The following is a 16,496-nucleotide window of genomic DNA, read 5'->3' on the forward strand; positions in this document are numbered from 1 at the left end:
AGTTCTCTGGAAAGACCACGTTAAAGGTCCACGTGCTGTCCCTTCGGACTCACAGGGGCACAACTGTAGCCCCACGTTTCCTGCCAGTGGGCGCTCACGTTGTTTCAACATTTGCTATTATAAAATGTGGCCGCGCACCTCTGCGTGCATCACCCTGTACACCTGATTGTCACCCCAGGAAAGAGTGAGAAACTGGGATATTAGGCGAACACCCCACATTTTTAAGGCTCTTTGCCCACACTGCTGGTGGCCCCTCAGGAAGTGTGTACAGACCTCAGGGCACGGGGTCGGGGGAGGAGAACAGCGTCCCCGAGCCCCGCCCGGCTTTGAGAATTTGTGCTAAAAACTTGGTGCCACAAACACGGCACCACATTACGTTTCTTCAGGTGTCACTTATTGGTGAAATCCTTTCTAAGCCTTATAAATTGCTTGTATCTCTTCTTGCAAGAATTTTCTGTCCCTGATCTTTACCCTTTCATCTTCTTAGTGTTTCTCTCGAGTGTTTTTTTTTTTTTTTTAAGATTTTATTTATTTATTTGACAGAGAGAGACACAGCGAGAGAGAGAACACAAGCAGGGGGAGTGGGAGAGGGAGAAGCAGGCTTCCCTCTGAGCAGGGAGCCCAATGTGGGGCTCGATCCCAGGACCCTGGGACCATGACCTGAGCCGAAGGCAGACGCTTAAGGACTGAGCCACCCAGGCGCCCCTCGAATGCTTTTTGTTTATGCTAAGACCTGGCTAGAAAAGTATACATTCTTTATTTTGTATTGTTCTTGTTCTGGTATATAAAACAACACATTTTACTTTCTTTAAAATAACCTGTAAGATAAAAATCTCGTCTAGTAACCACACTTGTATCATTCTCACACTTACTCCATATATTTAACAGAATTTATACCTTACCAATTATTTCGGTGGTGATGGAGGCTAATGTAAACAACGGTGCCACTTTCCTTTCATAGATCCGCTTGCCTTGTCCTTTCCCTCCGAACGGATTAATAAACACCAGTAAATGCTTTGGTCTCGATGCTATAAAACAACGATGTGTAAATCACAGTGAATGCAACAAATATGAACAGGAAGGACTGTGTTACTGAAGAATATCTAATGACTATGGTTTGAGAACTCTGCTTAGTATTGCCTGAAAAAAGTATCTTTAAGTTAAAGAACCATGCTGAAGAGTTTCCTAATCTATGAAAAGAGAAAAGTGACAGCCTATCAGAATGGGCAGGAGCGTTGTGTATCTGCAAATCCCCAAGAATTCAGAATTCTGACCGAGATAGACACGGTCTCCTGATGAAGAGTCCTATAAAATGTGACTTCTGGAAAGTAAAGGAAGGTGAGTCTGCAGAGAACAAGAAGAAACAGATGTACAGAAGGGCCCACTAGGGGAGACAGAGAGGACGGACAGATGGACAGTGAGACACAGACAGCCCGTCAGCCCCTGGCTTCAGTCCCGTCCAGAGAGCCTCCTCACCTGGCTCACAACTATGTTTGTATAGCAACTCCCAACATCGTTGTTGGGGTCAGTTCAAATAGATTCTGACACTCAAAAACAAACTTAACCAACAAATCAATAAAAGTAGCAAGAAAGTATATACTCCAAAAAATGGAAAACCTTAAGTCCACACAAAATTCTGCACACGGAAGTTCACAACAGTACTGTTCGAGACAGCCCCGAGAGAAAACGCCCTACGTGTCCATCAGCTGGCTGCTGACACACCAGATGCTGTCCAGCGACGCAATGGAATACTACTCGGCAACAAAAAAGCCCCGACTACTGGTATACTAACCAACGTGGGGCCCTGTCAATGCCATCACGTGGAGAGCCTACAGCCCTACTCGAAGGGGCCCCCGTGATGTCATTCCATCTGCGTGGTGGCTGTCTCTGCACCGACAGGAAGGAGCACAAGAAAACTCTGGGGTGATCTATGTCTCATAGGGCTTTGGGCGACGACAGCTGTGTGTCTGCATGTTCCGATACCATTGATTTAAACTCACGATCTGTCCGCTCCACCGTATGGGGATTCTAGCTCAGAATGGTACACACATGCTGATCTCTAATTCACGAGGTGCCCGCCGAAGTGTTTAAAGTGCCCCACGTCTGTCACTTACTCTGAAACTCAGCAGAGAATACAGTGACCTAATGGACAGATACACAGACGCTGGCAAAGCACAGCTCGAAATCCGTGAACCACTGCACATCTATGCGGTGGGTATGTGCCTGTTTATTATTCAATTCTTGCACTTTTTCCAGATGCTTGAAAACCTTCATAATAAAATACCGGGAGGAACGTACAGTAGAGAAAATCAACAAAGCCGAAAGTTGGTTCTTTAAGAAGACTCATAAAAATGGGGCGCCTGGGTGACTCAGTCGGTTGAGTGTCTGCCTTCGGCTCAGGTCATGATCCCAGGGTCCTGGGATCGAGCCCCACATCGGGCTCCCTGCTCAGTGGGGAGCCTGCTTCTCCCACTGCCTGCCTCTCTCTCTCTCTGACAAATAAATAAAATCTTTCAAAAAGTAAAAGTAAAAAGATTCATAAAATTGACAATTCCCTAATAAAGATGCTACAGAACTAGGGAGAAGAGACAAATTGCTAATTATCAAGAATAAGAAAGGGGACCTTACCCCAGAGTTTGCACATACTACAAGGGAAGTGAAAGGACTTCTTAATAATGAATTTATAAACTTGGATGAATGGACAAATCTTGTCAAAAAATACAACTTACCAAACCTGGCAGAAGCAATAGAAAATCTGAATAGTCTGATATTTAATGAAGAAACCGAAGTCATTAGTGAAAACCTTCTCACAAAGAAACCCCAGGCCCAGATGGTTTCACAGTGAATGCTTCCAAGGACTCAGGGAAAACCACAGCCCCAATGTCACGTAAACACTTCCACAGAACAGAAGGAAGGAACGCTTCTCAGCTCCCTGCATGGGGCCACCAACGCTTGACAGCAAAACTAGTCAAGAGACTCACGCATGGTTCCACTTCTCCCCTGAGCCAAGGTGTAGAAATCCCGAGCAAAGTATCAGCAAGTCAACTCCAGAAACATATAAAAAGAGTTAGCAGGTCTCGTTCAAGTGGATTTCATAGGAATCCATAGGCTTTTATACAAGAGAAACCAATGTCCTTAACACAGTAACTCAAAAAGAAGGCAATCACAGAGGCACCTCCAGAGATGCAGAAAAACCATCTATCAAACTCAATCAGCCATGGTTTAAGAAAACACAAAGTCTAGACAGCTAGGAATTAGAGACGAACTTCCCTAATATGTTTTTTCCCTGACTTTTAACTTTTTATTTTTATCTTTTAAGTAATCTCTATGCCTGTCATGGGGCTTGAACCCGCCACCCTAAGATTAAGAGTCAACTGCTCTGCCGACTCAGCCAACCAGATGACCCTTAATGTTTTTTTAAAAAAATCTTTTAAAAACCCAAGAAACATCATTCTTGACAGTGAAATGTTGGAAACTGCCCCGGAGAGCTGGACTGAGATGATCCTCCCCACTGGGACCCGCCCCAGGGGAGAAGCGTAAGAGAAAAGAGTAAAAAAACTAAGATGAATGGAACAGGGGTGTGCCATTATTCACAGGTGACATGATTCTGCTCAAAGCAAATCCAAAAGAATCATCAGTCCATTAAAATTAGTAAGTGAGTTTAGCGAAGTCATTGGATACAGAGGGAAATTCAATCCAAGTGCGACACAGAAGCAAGAAGTGAAGGTCGGCGTGTGTGGGGAGAGGGCCGGCCCACCAGCCGGGGCGTCGAGCCCAGACCTGTGTTTAAATGAGCCTTGACCACTCACCTTACACACAAAAACCAACTCCAAACGGACCTTAGGTCTAAACGTGAAAGGTAAAACAAACCCTTGAGGAGAAAATATCTTTAGGGCCCTGGACAAAGACGTCGAATAGGATCCGAAGGAACCATAGAGAAAAAAAGAGAGAAATAGGACTACATTAAAATCGAGGACGTCTGTTCATCAGCAGACACCAATAAGCGTAAAAAGGCAAACCACAGAACGAGAAGGTATCTGTCATTCATAAATCCAATGAAAGATCTAGATCCACAATACGCAAAGAGTATCTACATGACATGAAGAAAAGATGGACCACCCAACAGAAAAATGGACAAAAGACTTAAACGGACTCCTTACAAAAGAGGATTTCCAAGTGGCCCATAAACATAGGAACGTATTTCTCACCTCCAGCAGCTATCAGGGAAATGCAAATTAATACCCTAGTGCAAGACTCCTGACACTCATCCAAACAGCTATAATTTTTAGGGTGTGGAAAAGATGGGGGGCAACCAGGACTCTGATGTTCTGCTGGGGGGGTGTTGCTGGCACCGCAGTCTGGAAGACAGTCTGACGGTGTCTACTGTGGCCGAACACGTGCCCCCGCGGAAATCCCTCTCCCACGTACACAGCCAAGGGAAAGGCCAGTAGTGCCCAGCACGAGGCAGGCGCCAGAATGTTCAGGACGGCATTGTCTGCCCACATCCGGGAGCTAGCCCAGTGACCTTCAGCAGTACAGTGGAGAAATCCATGGTTGCAGGTGGAGGACCGTGCCGCCAGCTGGACGAGCAGTGGACACCACACACCCCGACGTGGGTTAGCCTCGCAAACATCAACGCTGAGCCAAAAAGCCAGACACAGGGGCTTCTGCGGTATAATCTGATGTCTATGAAGCACGAAATGAAGCTGGCAGTGATCACCCCGCGGGGGAGTGGCTGCAGGGGCTCGAGGGGCCCTGGGGGGCTGGCAGGGTTCTGGTTCAGGACCTGGATGCTGGTTACACGGGAGCGCTGGGTGGGTGAGCTCCCCAAGCCGCACGCACGGGATGTGGGCACTTCCCGGAGTCTGTGCTACTTCCGGGAGAATAAAACAGACAACACAGTTAGAGTTAAAATCACGGAGCAGCTGAACTAACAGAATCCTCGAATACCTGCAGATACAAGGGGCCTGGGGCAGCTGGTAACTGGAGGCTTTCGTACAAGTTCTGCAGAAAATAACCCCCCAGCTTTTCATGGGGGGGTGCAGGTCCAGAGCCCTTCCTCTAGGAGAACCTGCAGAATCAGCCCTAATCTAGAGACGCAAAGTCTCAAGAAAGCGGGAGGATTGGGGGGGGGGGGGCGGAGAACGCAGGAAAGGAGCCGCTGAGGACAAGGAGGAGGAGTCCAGAGAAACAGAGAGGACAAGCAGGACAGGGGCCCTGGAGTGCGGCCCGTAAGGATCCGTCGGGGGCATGCGCCGCGTCCCGCAGGATGAGACGGTCAGATGCAGGAGGCTTCTCGGGGAGGAAGTCTCTCTGAAGCTCGTATGTGGGCCACACCATCTTCAAATAAATTGTCCCTCACTTGTTTGATCCAGATGCCAAATTAACTTAAAAAGACCAAAAACCACCCTCCACCCACGCTGTTTGTATTCTGTGGTTAAAGCCAGTACCGAGTTGACCGGATTATGTATAGAGATTATAACCGAACAGCACGAAACAGGAGAGGGAGACAGACTCTCGTCACCCAGCAACCCGTCGGCGTTTCAGATGTCGGGGCCCACCCCAGATGTGGGAGGTGCGTCCCCACTACCTGGTTTATGCCCCGCATTCACCTGCAATGCAGGGATCACCATGCCCGCTGCCCACAAGCAGAAACCGAGGCTCAGCAAGCCAAGGCACCCACGCCCCGTCTCGCAGCCGGTCAGTGAAGGCGCCCCGGCCCTGGGAGGCCACGTGGGGGACGGCCCACGACACTAGGCTGCTCCTCTAACTGGTATTTGGTCAATTTTTAAAAGTCACACCGATTGACCGCCACACTCGGTTACAGGAAAGCTGTGCCCAAGGTGGGGAAATAGCTTCGATGGCGGCGGCTCTGGGTTTGGGGGTACACAAGCGCACGTACTGAGCTTCCCCAGCAGCTCCTGGAGGGCGTGCAGCCACAGGTGACACAGCGGCTCCTCGGCACAGCAGAAAGTGACCTGCGCCCACTTCCAGCGGTGGCGGCGGGCTCGCTTCACACAGTGCACTGCAAGACAGAGCGTGGGCGGGTCAGGGCGCAGCCTCGCGGGTCAGGGCGCAGCCTCGCACCCCACGTGCTCGTGTGGGCCCCCGTGCCGCTCCCGCCTCCTGGCTGGTGAGCCACTTCCAAGGCATTAGGAAAAAGACCTACTTCTCAGTCCTTTTAACCCACATAAAAAAGAAAAAACAAAGAAAGTACGAAACGAGATGATCAAAACATTAACTAAAAGACGATCTTGGAAAAAATTACGTAAGGCAGTTTCTTAAAAGATAAAAAAAAAAAAAAGGAGACACTGAGCTTGTCAAACAAGTGGCAAAAATGTCACCTTTCCACTGCGTGAAATTGGTGAAGATGGGGGAGGGAGTCCGTGCCCTCACCTGTGAAAGCGAAGGGCTTTTCCATCTTCTGCCATTTTCCACTGCTGGAGCGTTTCCCATGAGTGTCTGTTTCTTCCACGGTGATAATCTCAGAAATAGGCAGAGAGCACGCATCTGTAAAGACCACATCCTCACATCAGATGAATTTCATAGAATTCACGTAAGTACAAGAAGTCCGTTCCAAAAGGCTGGGACCGTTCTGCTTTAATATTCTCATTAGACATCCAAAAGTACAAAGAAAATCATATGCAATTTTTAAATTCAGAGATAAATACACTTGGGAAACTCAGTGTTATCAGAAGATGGGACGGTTTATCCAACAGAGTCACCAAATGTAGACTGCCAACTTTTGAGCAATGATCTGCTCAGCTGACTTTTCCAGGCCAGCTACTGTGCTAAATTTGGGCAAAGATGTTCAAGACACAGTGTCCGTCCTTAGTCTGGCTCAGGAATCCAAGTGGGAAGGAAGAACATGGCGAGCCGTTGGGGCAAGGAGGACCCAGGACCGCGTGAGCCCCGGAGAGCCAGGGCCCCACCGAGCTGGAGGCCAGGGGTGGGTGGGAAGCCCTGTGTGGGCCTGGGGGCGGACAGCGGCCGATGCCCACCGCGGGAAGCCCAGGAGGATGCCACTCCGCGGAACTGCCCGGATGGCACAGGCAAGCCAGGCACCAACAGGGCCGAGGGCCGGGAAGCGGAGACCCAGGGCAGCGAGCCCCTGTCTGCACAGGCTACGTTCTGGAAGCGTGTCCGCGAACTGCTGTTAGGATTTACGATCTATTTTTACATAGAAGAGCATTGTAAGTTGTGGTTTGGTCCCAGGTTGGCTCTAAGACCTGCCATGGAGCTGAAGTGCTCTGCTTTAGTAACAGCTCGAAGAAACCCACGGCTGTGGCACCTCGGCAGCTTCACGTGGTCTGGAAGTCACTACCTGCGGAGGTCACGTAAGACCTGGAGGGGTGTGGGCCTCCAAGGAGCCTTGGAAGGCGGGGAGGGTGCAGTGCCCAATGGGGTCATACTGGCCAGGAGCAAGGGGCAGGGATACTCTTGCAGAGGAACCAGAAGTGGGTCTCAGGACAGCGTGGGCTCCAGCGCGCCGGGGCGGGGGGCAGGGGAAGGCTGGGGAGGGGTGGCTCAGGGCCCTCGGGGAAGCCGGTCACCGAGGGCTCCCTCCAGGGCGCCCTGCCTTCTCCCCCCGTAGCAGCCTCTGCTCAGGGCAGCCACGCGGGCTCCCCGCCACCAGCTCCCATCCCACAGCCTGCCCCCCCAACATCCTCAATTCGTGGGGCACCGGCCTGCCTCCTTGGAGCCCCACCGAGTCTGCACCAGCGTTTCCTGGCCCTCTGCCCCGTCTCCTGGGGAAGAGCTGTCCGGTGTCTGCGTCTGGGGCACCGAGCAGGGCCGGGCTCACGGCGGGACGAGTCAGGGATCCGATTCAGGATCACACGCTCACATGGTGATCTCAGACCCCTGAGAATAAATGTCAGGATCTCCTGCACCCCGGGGCAATCAGTACACTTGGGCCTGTCTGATAAGAAACAGCCAGGAGGTTATTACAATAAGCTAAGTGCGCACAATAATTAGGAGTGATGTGCTTCTCAATATTCAAACAAAACGACGGACTGCTTTAAGAAACTGCACGAGACAAACACAATAGTCATATTATGCTATTAAATCAGAAGTTACACATGACTCACGGGATAACCCACTTAAGAGAGCCTATAAATTAGTAATTCCCAATCTTGCTAATTTGGTTTGACAAACTCGAAGAACCGAAGGAGGATGCGGGAGATGTCAGGAGGCCCCGCGCCCTGCTCCCCGGTGCCACGCGCCCAGTGCTGTGGTCCCCAAGTCCCACACACAGGCTCACCCATGACACTGCACGCAGCCAGGGCCGCGTCTGAAAGCCCCACAGCCCCTGCTCACTGGGGCACCCACCAGGCGCTGGACGCTGTTCCCGCCGCAGAGGGAGTGCGTGGAGGCGATGTTGGGGTGACGGTGCGCAGTGAGGGGCTGGGGGTGGGGGGGCTCAGGGTCTGAGCGGAGACGGCGCTGAGGCCAGGACAGGCTGCTCAGAAGCTGGCCTGGGAGAGAGCAGAAGCCGAGGGACAGGGGTGGAAGGGTACGGGACAGAGGGACAGAGGGCTCGTGACTTGGAGGCCGGTGGAGCTCTCCTGCAGGTGGGCTCAGGGGGCTCTGGGCAGAGGGAGGCAGCGGGAGGCCTGGGCTGATGCGGGTCTGCTCCTGCGTAACAGAAATGTAAGGGACAGAACAAGGGACACAGCACAAGGGAGGGGCTCGGGGACGGAGCTTCGTGTCTGCCGCCAGTCGGCCTCCCCAGCGCGTCCTCTGTCCTCGGGTGAGAACAAGACAAACACGTGGAAGCGGGACGTGGTATTCCCCACGTGCAGGAAGTGGGAACTGTCTTCTCTAAAGAAGGATCCAGATGAGCAGGGAAGTAGTCCCTACCGTCTGAGGAATGTCAGGAAGAGAGGGCCGGGCCTGGCCTGGGGGCTGCCCCAGGAGCACAGGAAGCTTGGTGGACGGGGCTCGGATGGGGATGGGGGATGCAGGCGGGGAAGCGGCCGCGGAGGCTTCAGGGCCAGGCACTCCTTTCTGTTCTAGTTCACTGCACGTGTGCAAATCATGAGCAGAAGGCCCTATTTGTCAAAACTCTCCTCTCTAATTAGGAGGCAAAGAGCTCCACCAAGAATCTGAGGAGACGGACAGCAAGCCCCTGCAGGACACAGAACATGTTACCTGGCTTCCATCAGTCTCCTCCGAGGCCAGGGTCTGGGGGCAGCAGTGGGGACCGCCTGAGGTCCTCCAAGGGTAAAGTGCAACTGCCCTGTGCCCGCCTCCTCATGCTGGCCTGGAGGGGCCTCCGGGAAGGACAGCGTGTTGTGCAAACACGCCAAGCACAAGCAGGAACAACAGTACATTAGTGCGTGTACAGAAAACGGAGGAGTGTCTTACAAAGAGTTAACAGTGGAAATTTGGAGGCACTTCCATTTTCTACATGATATTAGCATTTCTCTAACATTTGCCTGCATTTTGCATGACCTCACACTGCGTGTGAGACTAGGAAGAGACGACCGGTCTTCTGGAAAAGAGCAGGCAGGGAGCTGAGAGGTCAGATGTCCTGTTGTGAGGAAAGGTTACTTCCAGGCCACACTGGACCTGGCTGGTGGCCACGTCATTGGACAGGGCTCCCCAGACGTGGATGCGGGGGCCCAGGGCACGTGCTGGTCCGTCCTGCAGGCTGCCCCCCGGCCGAGCCCCGCCATCAGGGGCGCAGTCGCCCTGACCCGGGCCAGAGTCTGTGCTTTCCTTGCTGACGCACGACGCATCTTTCCGGTGAAATCACCCTCGGATCTTACTCCGCATCACTGCCTTCTTGGAGCTGATCGCGGCCCCGTCTGCAGAGGGAGCAGCGGCCAAGGCTCACGGGAGTCACCTACCACGTTATAAAAGTAACAACCTGACACCTCTTTTCAAAAACCTCCTAGGGGGCGCCTGGGTGGCTCAGTAGGTTAAGCGACTGCCTTCGTCTCAGGTCATGATCCTGGAGTCCCGGGATCGAGTCCCGCATCGGGGCTCCCTGCTCAGCGGAGAGTCTGCTTCTCCCTCTGACCCTCTTCCCTCTCGTGCTCTCTATCTCTCATTCTCTCTCTCTCAAATAAATAAATAAAAAATAAAAATCTTCAAAAACCTCCTAGTGAAGTATGCTTCTGGACTAGACAGGTTTCTCCAACGGACAGAAAGATGCTGCAAACCACAAAACTCCCTGAGACCGGGGCTTCTCACTGGAACCATGGGCACCTCTTCGTGGTGGGGCCATCCTGGCCATTGCTGGATTTGGGCATCCCTGGGCTCCAGCCACGAATGCCGGGGGCACCCCCAACATTGCCGGACATTGGCCAGTGTCTCCTGGGGGCACCGTCCCCAGCAGAAAACCATTGCCCTAGGGGGTCGCTATGCTTAGCAACCTGTTCTTTACACAGAAAACACAGAAGGAAACTAAGGCCAGTCTTGGTGGCACAGGGGAAAGGTGGGTCTGCTGTATGTGTGTGTCTGTCCCCATGGGTGCCTCACACCCAACCTTCTAAATCTAAACCTATCTTTTCTGGTTTGCTGCCCCTTTCCAGAAGCTTCCTTCCCTGCTGATCCCCAGCCTGCGAAGAGTGCTCCATCCTCGTGCTCATTTGCCCAGCTACCCAGGAGTCCTGCCTGACTCCTTCCCTGCCTCGGGGTGGCTCCCAGCCTGACCCCCCCGCCCCCCGAGTGCACAAAGACACAAATGTGGATGTGGCATCGCTCTGTTTGAATCTTTCGCCGCTCACCACGCAGGTTAATCAACACCCCAGACTCGGGGGCTGGGGGGCTGTACGAGCCCCTCCCACCACCCGCCTTCCTGGCAAAGCCTGCAGGCCCCAGTGCACTGGCAGCCGCCCCCCGGACCTCCCCCAGTTCTCGTCCTGGCGCCCACGTGCTGCCCCGAAACAGCAAACACTCAGAACGACTGTCAGAATAAATAAGCACCGATGCGTCCAGCAGAACTTGGAGATTTTCATCCAGAGCTCAGCCAAATCATGAAACAGCCCTGTAGGAATGGCGTGGTGTTACCGGTACGTTTGTGAAACCTCTCTCTGATACTCAGTTACCATGCTGAAATGATCTTTTTAGTGGTGATGCAAAACTTCCTGAGCAGGGAAAGGAAGTCCATCGGGGTGAGCGCCACCCCCCTAACAGGACAGACGGGGGGCGCGACCTGACCCGGCTGCTGGGGGCCGGCCACAACCGCGTGACAGTCCTCCCGGTCCCCGCTCCGGGGCTGCAGGAAAGAGGAAGTGGGCTCGCGCCGTCTCCTCTCAGCTCAGGTAAGATCGCACGAGTCCGCAGCCACCTGGGCGCCCAGGGAGGGCCAGCTCTTCCTAATTCAGGGACGGTTCCCAGGCTGGCGGAGCCCTGCCTCCGTGGGTGGGCTTGAATGGGGTGCCATGGGGGGGGTCTCCTCACAAGATTAGAGAGAACAATGGATGCATCGTATGTCCCGAGTGCCACCTGACCCCCTCCCAGCAGCCTGTCTGCCAACACAGACCACCCTGCCCGTTCTTCCTGCTTTGGAGGCCCTGTGGGAACTCTCTGGGCTCTGCGTGCGCGTGTGCGTGTTTTCATGTGCGTATGTGTGCATGTGCATGTTCGTGTGCATGTGCGTGTTCGTGTGCATGCATGTGAATTCGCGTGCACGTGCATGTTTGTGTGCATGTGTGTGCGCGTATGTGTGCATGTGCGTGTTCGCGTGCACGTGTGCTCGCGTATGTGTGCATGTTCGTGTGCGTATGCGTGCATGTGCATGTGTGCGCGCATGTGTGCATGTGCGTGTTCGTGTGCATGTGTGTGTGTGCACGTGCGTGTTCGTGTGCATGCGCGCGCGCGTATGTGTGCATGTGCGAGTTCGTGTGCGTATGTGTGCATGTGCGTGTTCGTGTGCATGTGTGCGTGCTCGTGTGCATGTGTGCTCGTGTGCATGTGTGCACGCACGCGTGTGTGCATGTGCGTGTATGTGTGCATGTGTTCGTGTGCATGTGCACGCGTATGTGTGCATGTTTGTGTTCGTGTATGTGCGCGCGCGTGTATGTGTACATGTGTGTGCATGTGTGCGCATGTGTGCGTGTATGTGTGTGCATGTGTGCGTGTATATGTGCATGTGTGTTTGTGTGCGTGTGCGTGTTCATGTGCGTGTGTTCGTGTGCATGCGTATGTGTGCATGTGCGTGTTCATGTGCGTGCGTGCGTGTGCGTGCCCACGCAGCTGGGGGAGGCAAAACGCTGCCCTGCTGCGTGATCCAGGTAGAGCGGACCCTGCTGGGAGGTCACCTGTGCATTACCCTGACCTCTGGCCCTCATTGTCCACCTGCTCTCCACCCCTGGGGGACGCTGGGCTGTCACACACACACACAGGACTTGCTCTACGGGACACACTGGCTTTGGCCACCTCGTGCCACCAGCCCAGCTCTGTCCCTTCACTAGAGCGTCCCCAGGCCTCCTCGCCTTGGCTCACCTCACAGCCTCGTGCTTCAGAGGGTGACAGAATGTCCCACAAAACCATCGAGAAAACCGACCCACTCATGAGGCTTTGACGTAACTTCCACGAAAATATTTTCCTGTCTTCTCACACTGAACTTCCTAAGAATGTGTTGCTATGCCACCAGACAAAAAAGTTTTAAACAAAGGACGCACTCTCCCCGGGCCTGCTACACTGGGGACACCTGAGCTCAGGGCCGTGCACAGCAACTCAAAGCCTGGCGTTTGAGAAGATGTCTACACTTGCCAGGTAAGTCAGTGAAGCTCCAGGAATTAGCATCCCATCATGGGCTTGGCCCAACCAACACGCTGAGCCAGTCTTCAATACTTACGAAACACATCATCCTGCCCCGACAGAAGCGCGGCACGCGACCTCACGTGTGTGCAGGGGTAGGTAGGAGGCAGACACACCTCTACTTGGTTCCCCCTGCAGGGGCCCTGCACGCACGTCGGGGAATGCTGGAGACCTCCCCCTAGCTGTTCTTTCTCTTCAGGCTGCTATGGTTGCAGTTATTTCTGGTCTTGAAAAGACTTGATTTGGAATCCAGCAGAAACAGACTGTTTTATTACTCTCTACAGATATTACAGATTTTGAGAAACAGATGTTCAGGCGAAGTTGGTCATAAACACAGAACTAAAGAGAAGCTTGTATTAACGACAACAGACTCTCCCTCTGCTTCCAGAGTAAGAGTATTTAAAAAGAAAAACAGTCCAAGTACAGGAAGAGCTATTTGTGTTCAAAGAATAAAATGGGGAGATGGGGTGGTGGGTCCTGACACCCAGACGGTTACCACCAGTTTCTGGGCAGGGAGCGCCCAGGGCAGCGCTGGGTTTGAAGACACAGCCCATGTACGAGGTAGGAGAAATCACAACCGTGTGAGGAAAACACACGCGTTCTGCTACAAGTGTGTTCTTCCTTTCGTCCTCTCGTACCTGGGACAAGAAACAGCCCGTCCGTCCCGCGTCATCAGGACGTGGGCCCTAGTCTAGTAGGGTCATGTTGTCGAAGTTTACGATTGAAATTTTAAGTAGCATCAACTTTTGCAATGCAGTAAAAACTGAGCCAATTCAAAATAAAGTGGGGCGCCTGGGTGGCTCAGTCGTTTAGCGTCTGCCTTCGGCTCAGGTCATGGTCCCAGGGTCCTGGGATCGAGCCCCGCATCGGGCTCCCTGCTCCGCGGGGCCTGGCTCTCCCTCTCCCACTCCCCCTGCTTGTGTTCCCTCTCTCGCTGTGTCTCTGTCAAATAAATAAAATCTTTAAAAAGAAGAAAGAAAGAAAGAAAAATACAGGAGAAGAGGCACATGTTCAACAAAATGAGAAAAAGAAAACCATACATTTTGAATACTTATTTGATATTTTTATTTTATACTATTAAACATGTTATAAACCAACCTCAAGATAGGATACTCACTCCTCCTCATCAACAATAAATTCTACCACTTATCTAACGCGTTATGAATTCCAAAGTAGCACGGAATGAACTGATTGGGTTTTACTGGTTTACAGGTTTATGTGTGTAACGCACACATAACTTGCTTGGGACGTCAAGTCCGTTCTACTCAGACTCACATGGAGACTGCCGCTGTCCCTCAGACAGACTGCCAGACACACGCACACACATACAACACACACACACACCCAGGGTCTCCCCCATTTTCCAGCCCAAACTCTGCCCGCTCAGCACCCCGCCACCAGCGCCCCTGCCCTGTCTGTTATCACTGCGCACACGCACACACAGGCACACACCCAGCCATTGTTCTGCCTCCCTGCTAGGTCACAGGGCCCCGAGGATGGACCTGCCTCTGTGTCCCCACGGGCCACCACCTCACAGGGGCCTGGTGCGCTCCCGCTGTGGGATGCACGTAACAGCAGTAACAATACCGGCCGTTGTGAGTGCAGGTCTGTGCTAAATTTATAAGTGCAGATAATCCTCACGACACCGTGAGGGGTAAGTGTGATCCTTGCCTTACAGATGGACTCAACAGGAGACTTCACACATCCCCACTTCTCTGGGAAGTCAGACAACTCGTCCAAGCCCCAGACGGTGAGCAGCAGGCCCAGAACTGACTGGCAAATCGACCAAAACATGTTCCTCTCCGCCGTCCCTGCAATGCCCGGTCCCGAAGGGCCCCCCACCTCAACCCCAGAGCCCGAGACAGGCCACAAGGGGTGCACGTGAACAGCCACAAACCATTCAGAAATTGGTGAAAATACTCTTTTTTAAACAATAATCAAGCAGCAAGTTCAGCACACTGTGTTCAAGCATCTTTAATTTCGAAGGACTTAAACTTTCATTTGTTAGAATATCCTTATAAATACTACACTTGGGTAGGTCGTTTTGTTAGGTTTTGTACATTTTATAAAGAATCCTTCTTCTTAGAATGCAGCTCACGTGAGCCAGACGTGTGGCTGCCACAAGTCTCCCCCCGCTCTCCCTAGCAGACCTCAGCCGGACTTGGACACGTCTCTGTGTGTTCAAGCTCACGGTGACGTCTTGTAATAACAATGAAGCAATCCATTTTAAGGGCCACTGGTACTGGTTCAAATATTACAATTAATACAAACTCGGAAAAATGTTCTCATGTAATAAAGTCCTTCCCAAAAAGGGTCTGAAATGTTGCAACCAAATCTCAGCTGAAAGTGCGAGCGCTTTGCTGACAACGGGTGCACTTCCCCTGTGCTCCCCTTCACAAGGAGGGGGACTTGTGCTGCCCAGCAATTAACCCTCCGATAAAGGTGAGGACCAAATGGCCACCACAGTCCAGCAAAGCCACAGGTGATGCCGGGGAGACCTGGCTCCACAGCAATGTGGGCAGAGCCAGCCAGGGACAGCTGCGAGCGCTCTGCCTTCTGCTGTCTCCCGTGTCAGGTCCCTGCAGTATGCCCTTCCATGCTCGTCATGACCTGATCAGACTGAACTTGCTCCACAGTCATGACTCAGATGAGAAACAGTGCCTGCCGACAATCAGCTTTCCTGCTCCAAGTTCCTGGACGAACCTGAGTGCCCACAGCGGCCTCGTGTCCAACAGGAGAGGGACTCTGTATGTCATAAGGATGGTACGTGGGCATGAATACACACACACACACACACACACACACACACACACACACACACACACGGGCTGGGGTCAAGACGGTTGGAGCAGGCCATTCCGCAGGGCCTCCACAGACACCCAGGAGGTCCGACACAGGACCAGAACAAAAACAAGTTCACGATCAAGGGCACAGTTCTATTCCATGACACAATGTCACACACCGGAGCCCTGTGCAAGAGGGAGCAGATGGGATAGGCCAGGAGCGGACCGCTGCACACCCCCTTCCCGCACCCAGTGGTGTGGCCTGATGTGCTGGGTCAAAGTCTGAGCCTTCTGTGTGCTCAGGAGGCAAGTGATGGTAAGGAAAAAAGAAGACGGAGATTTAAAAACATGATCAACCATATGTGGTCTAAATTCACTTCAAATCTAACAATGGAACAGGTAGAAAGTAAAAGGATGGAAAAGACATGTCACACAAACATTAATCAGAAGAAAGCAAGAGTTCGGGTGCCTCGGTGGTCAGTTGGTTAAGCTTCTAACTCTTGATTTCAGCTCAGGTCATGATCTCAGGGTCATGAGATCGAGCCCCTTGTCAGACTCTGCACTTAGCTCAGAGTCTGCTTGAGATTCTCGCTCTCCCTCTCATTCTGTCCCTCCCCCTCCACTTGTGTATGTGTGCTTATGTGTGCGTGTTTGCTCTCTCTGGAAGGAAGGAAGGAAGGAAGGAAGAGTGGCTTGTTAACAGATAAAGCAGTCCTCAGAACAAAGCTACCAGAGACAGAGACACGGACATTACATAATGAAAAAGGGTGAACCCCAAATGAAGACATAGCAATCCTGAACATGTATGCATCAAACAACAGAGCAGGAAAATACATAAAGCAAAAATTTATAGAACTACAAGGCAAAATAGAGAAGTCCACAATTATAGTTGGAGACTTCAATAATCAATAGAACAACTACACAGATCAACAAGGATAT

General features: G+C 52.3%; 1 protein-coding gene across 3 annotated transcripts in view; it reads right to left on the reverse strand.

The window, feature by feature from the left end:
• The window catches only part of CERK (ceramide kinase), a 38,774-nt gene that overhangs the window by 14,483 nt on the left and 7,795 nt on the right, over positions 1 to 16,496 (reverse strand). For 2 of the 3 annotated variants that reach the window (XM_028115641.2, XM_088025412.1), the window contains exons 2-4: positions 6,397 to 6,510; positions 5,903 to 6,025; positions 903 to 1,028 (exon numbers count right to left, since the gene is read on the reverse strand). In XM_028115641.2, coding sequence (XP_027971442.1) covers positions 903 to 1,028; positions 5,903 to 6,025; positions 6,397 to 6,510 — 363 coding nt within the window. The remainder of the gene's footprint in view (positions 1 to 902; positions 1,029 to 5,902; positions 6,026 to 6,396; positions 6,511 to 16,496) is intronic. The other variant, XM_088025413.1, reaches the window with a different exon arrangement.

Source organism: Eumetopias jubatus, unplaced genomic scaffold, assembly GCF_037043125.1.
Source record: "Eumetopias jubatus isolate StellerSeaLion01/CBP00866 unplaced genomic scaffold, mEumJub1_p1.0 scaffold_8, whole genome shotgun sequence".
In the NCBI taxonomy this organism is placed as follows: Eukaryota; Metazoa; Chordata; class Mammalia; order Carnivora; family Otariidae; genus Eumetopias; species Eumetopias jubatus.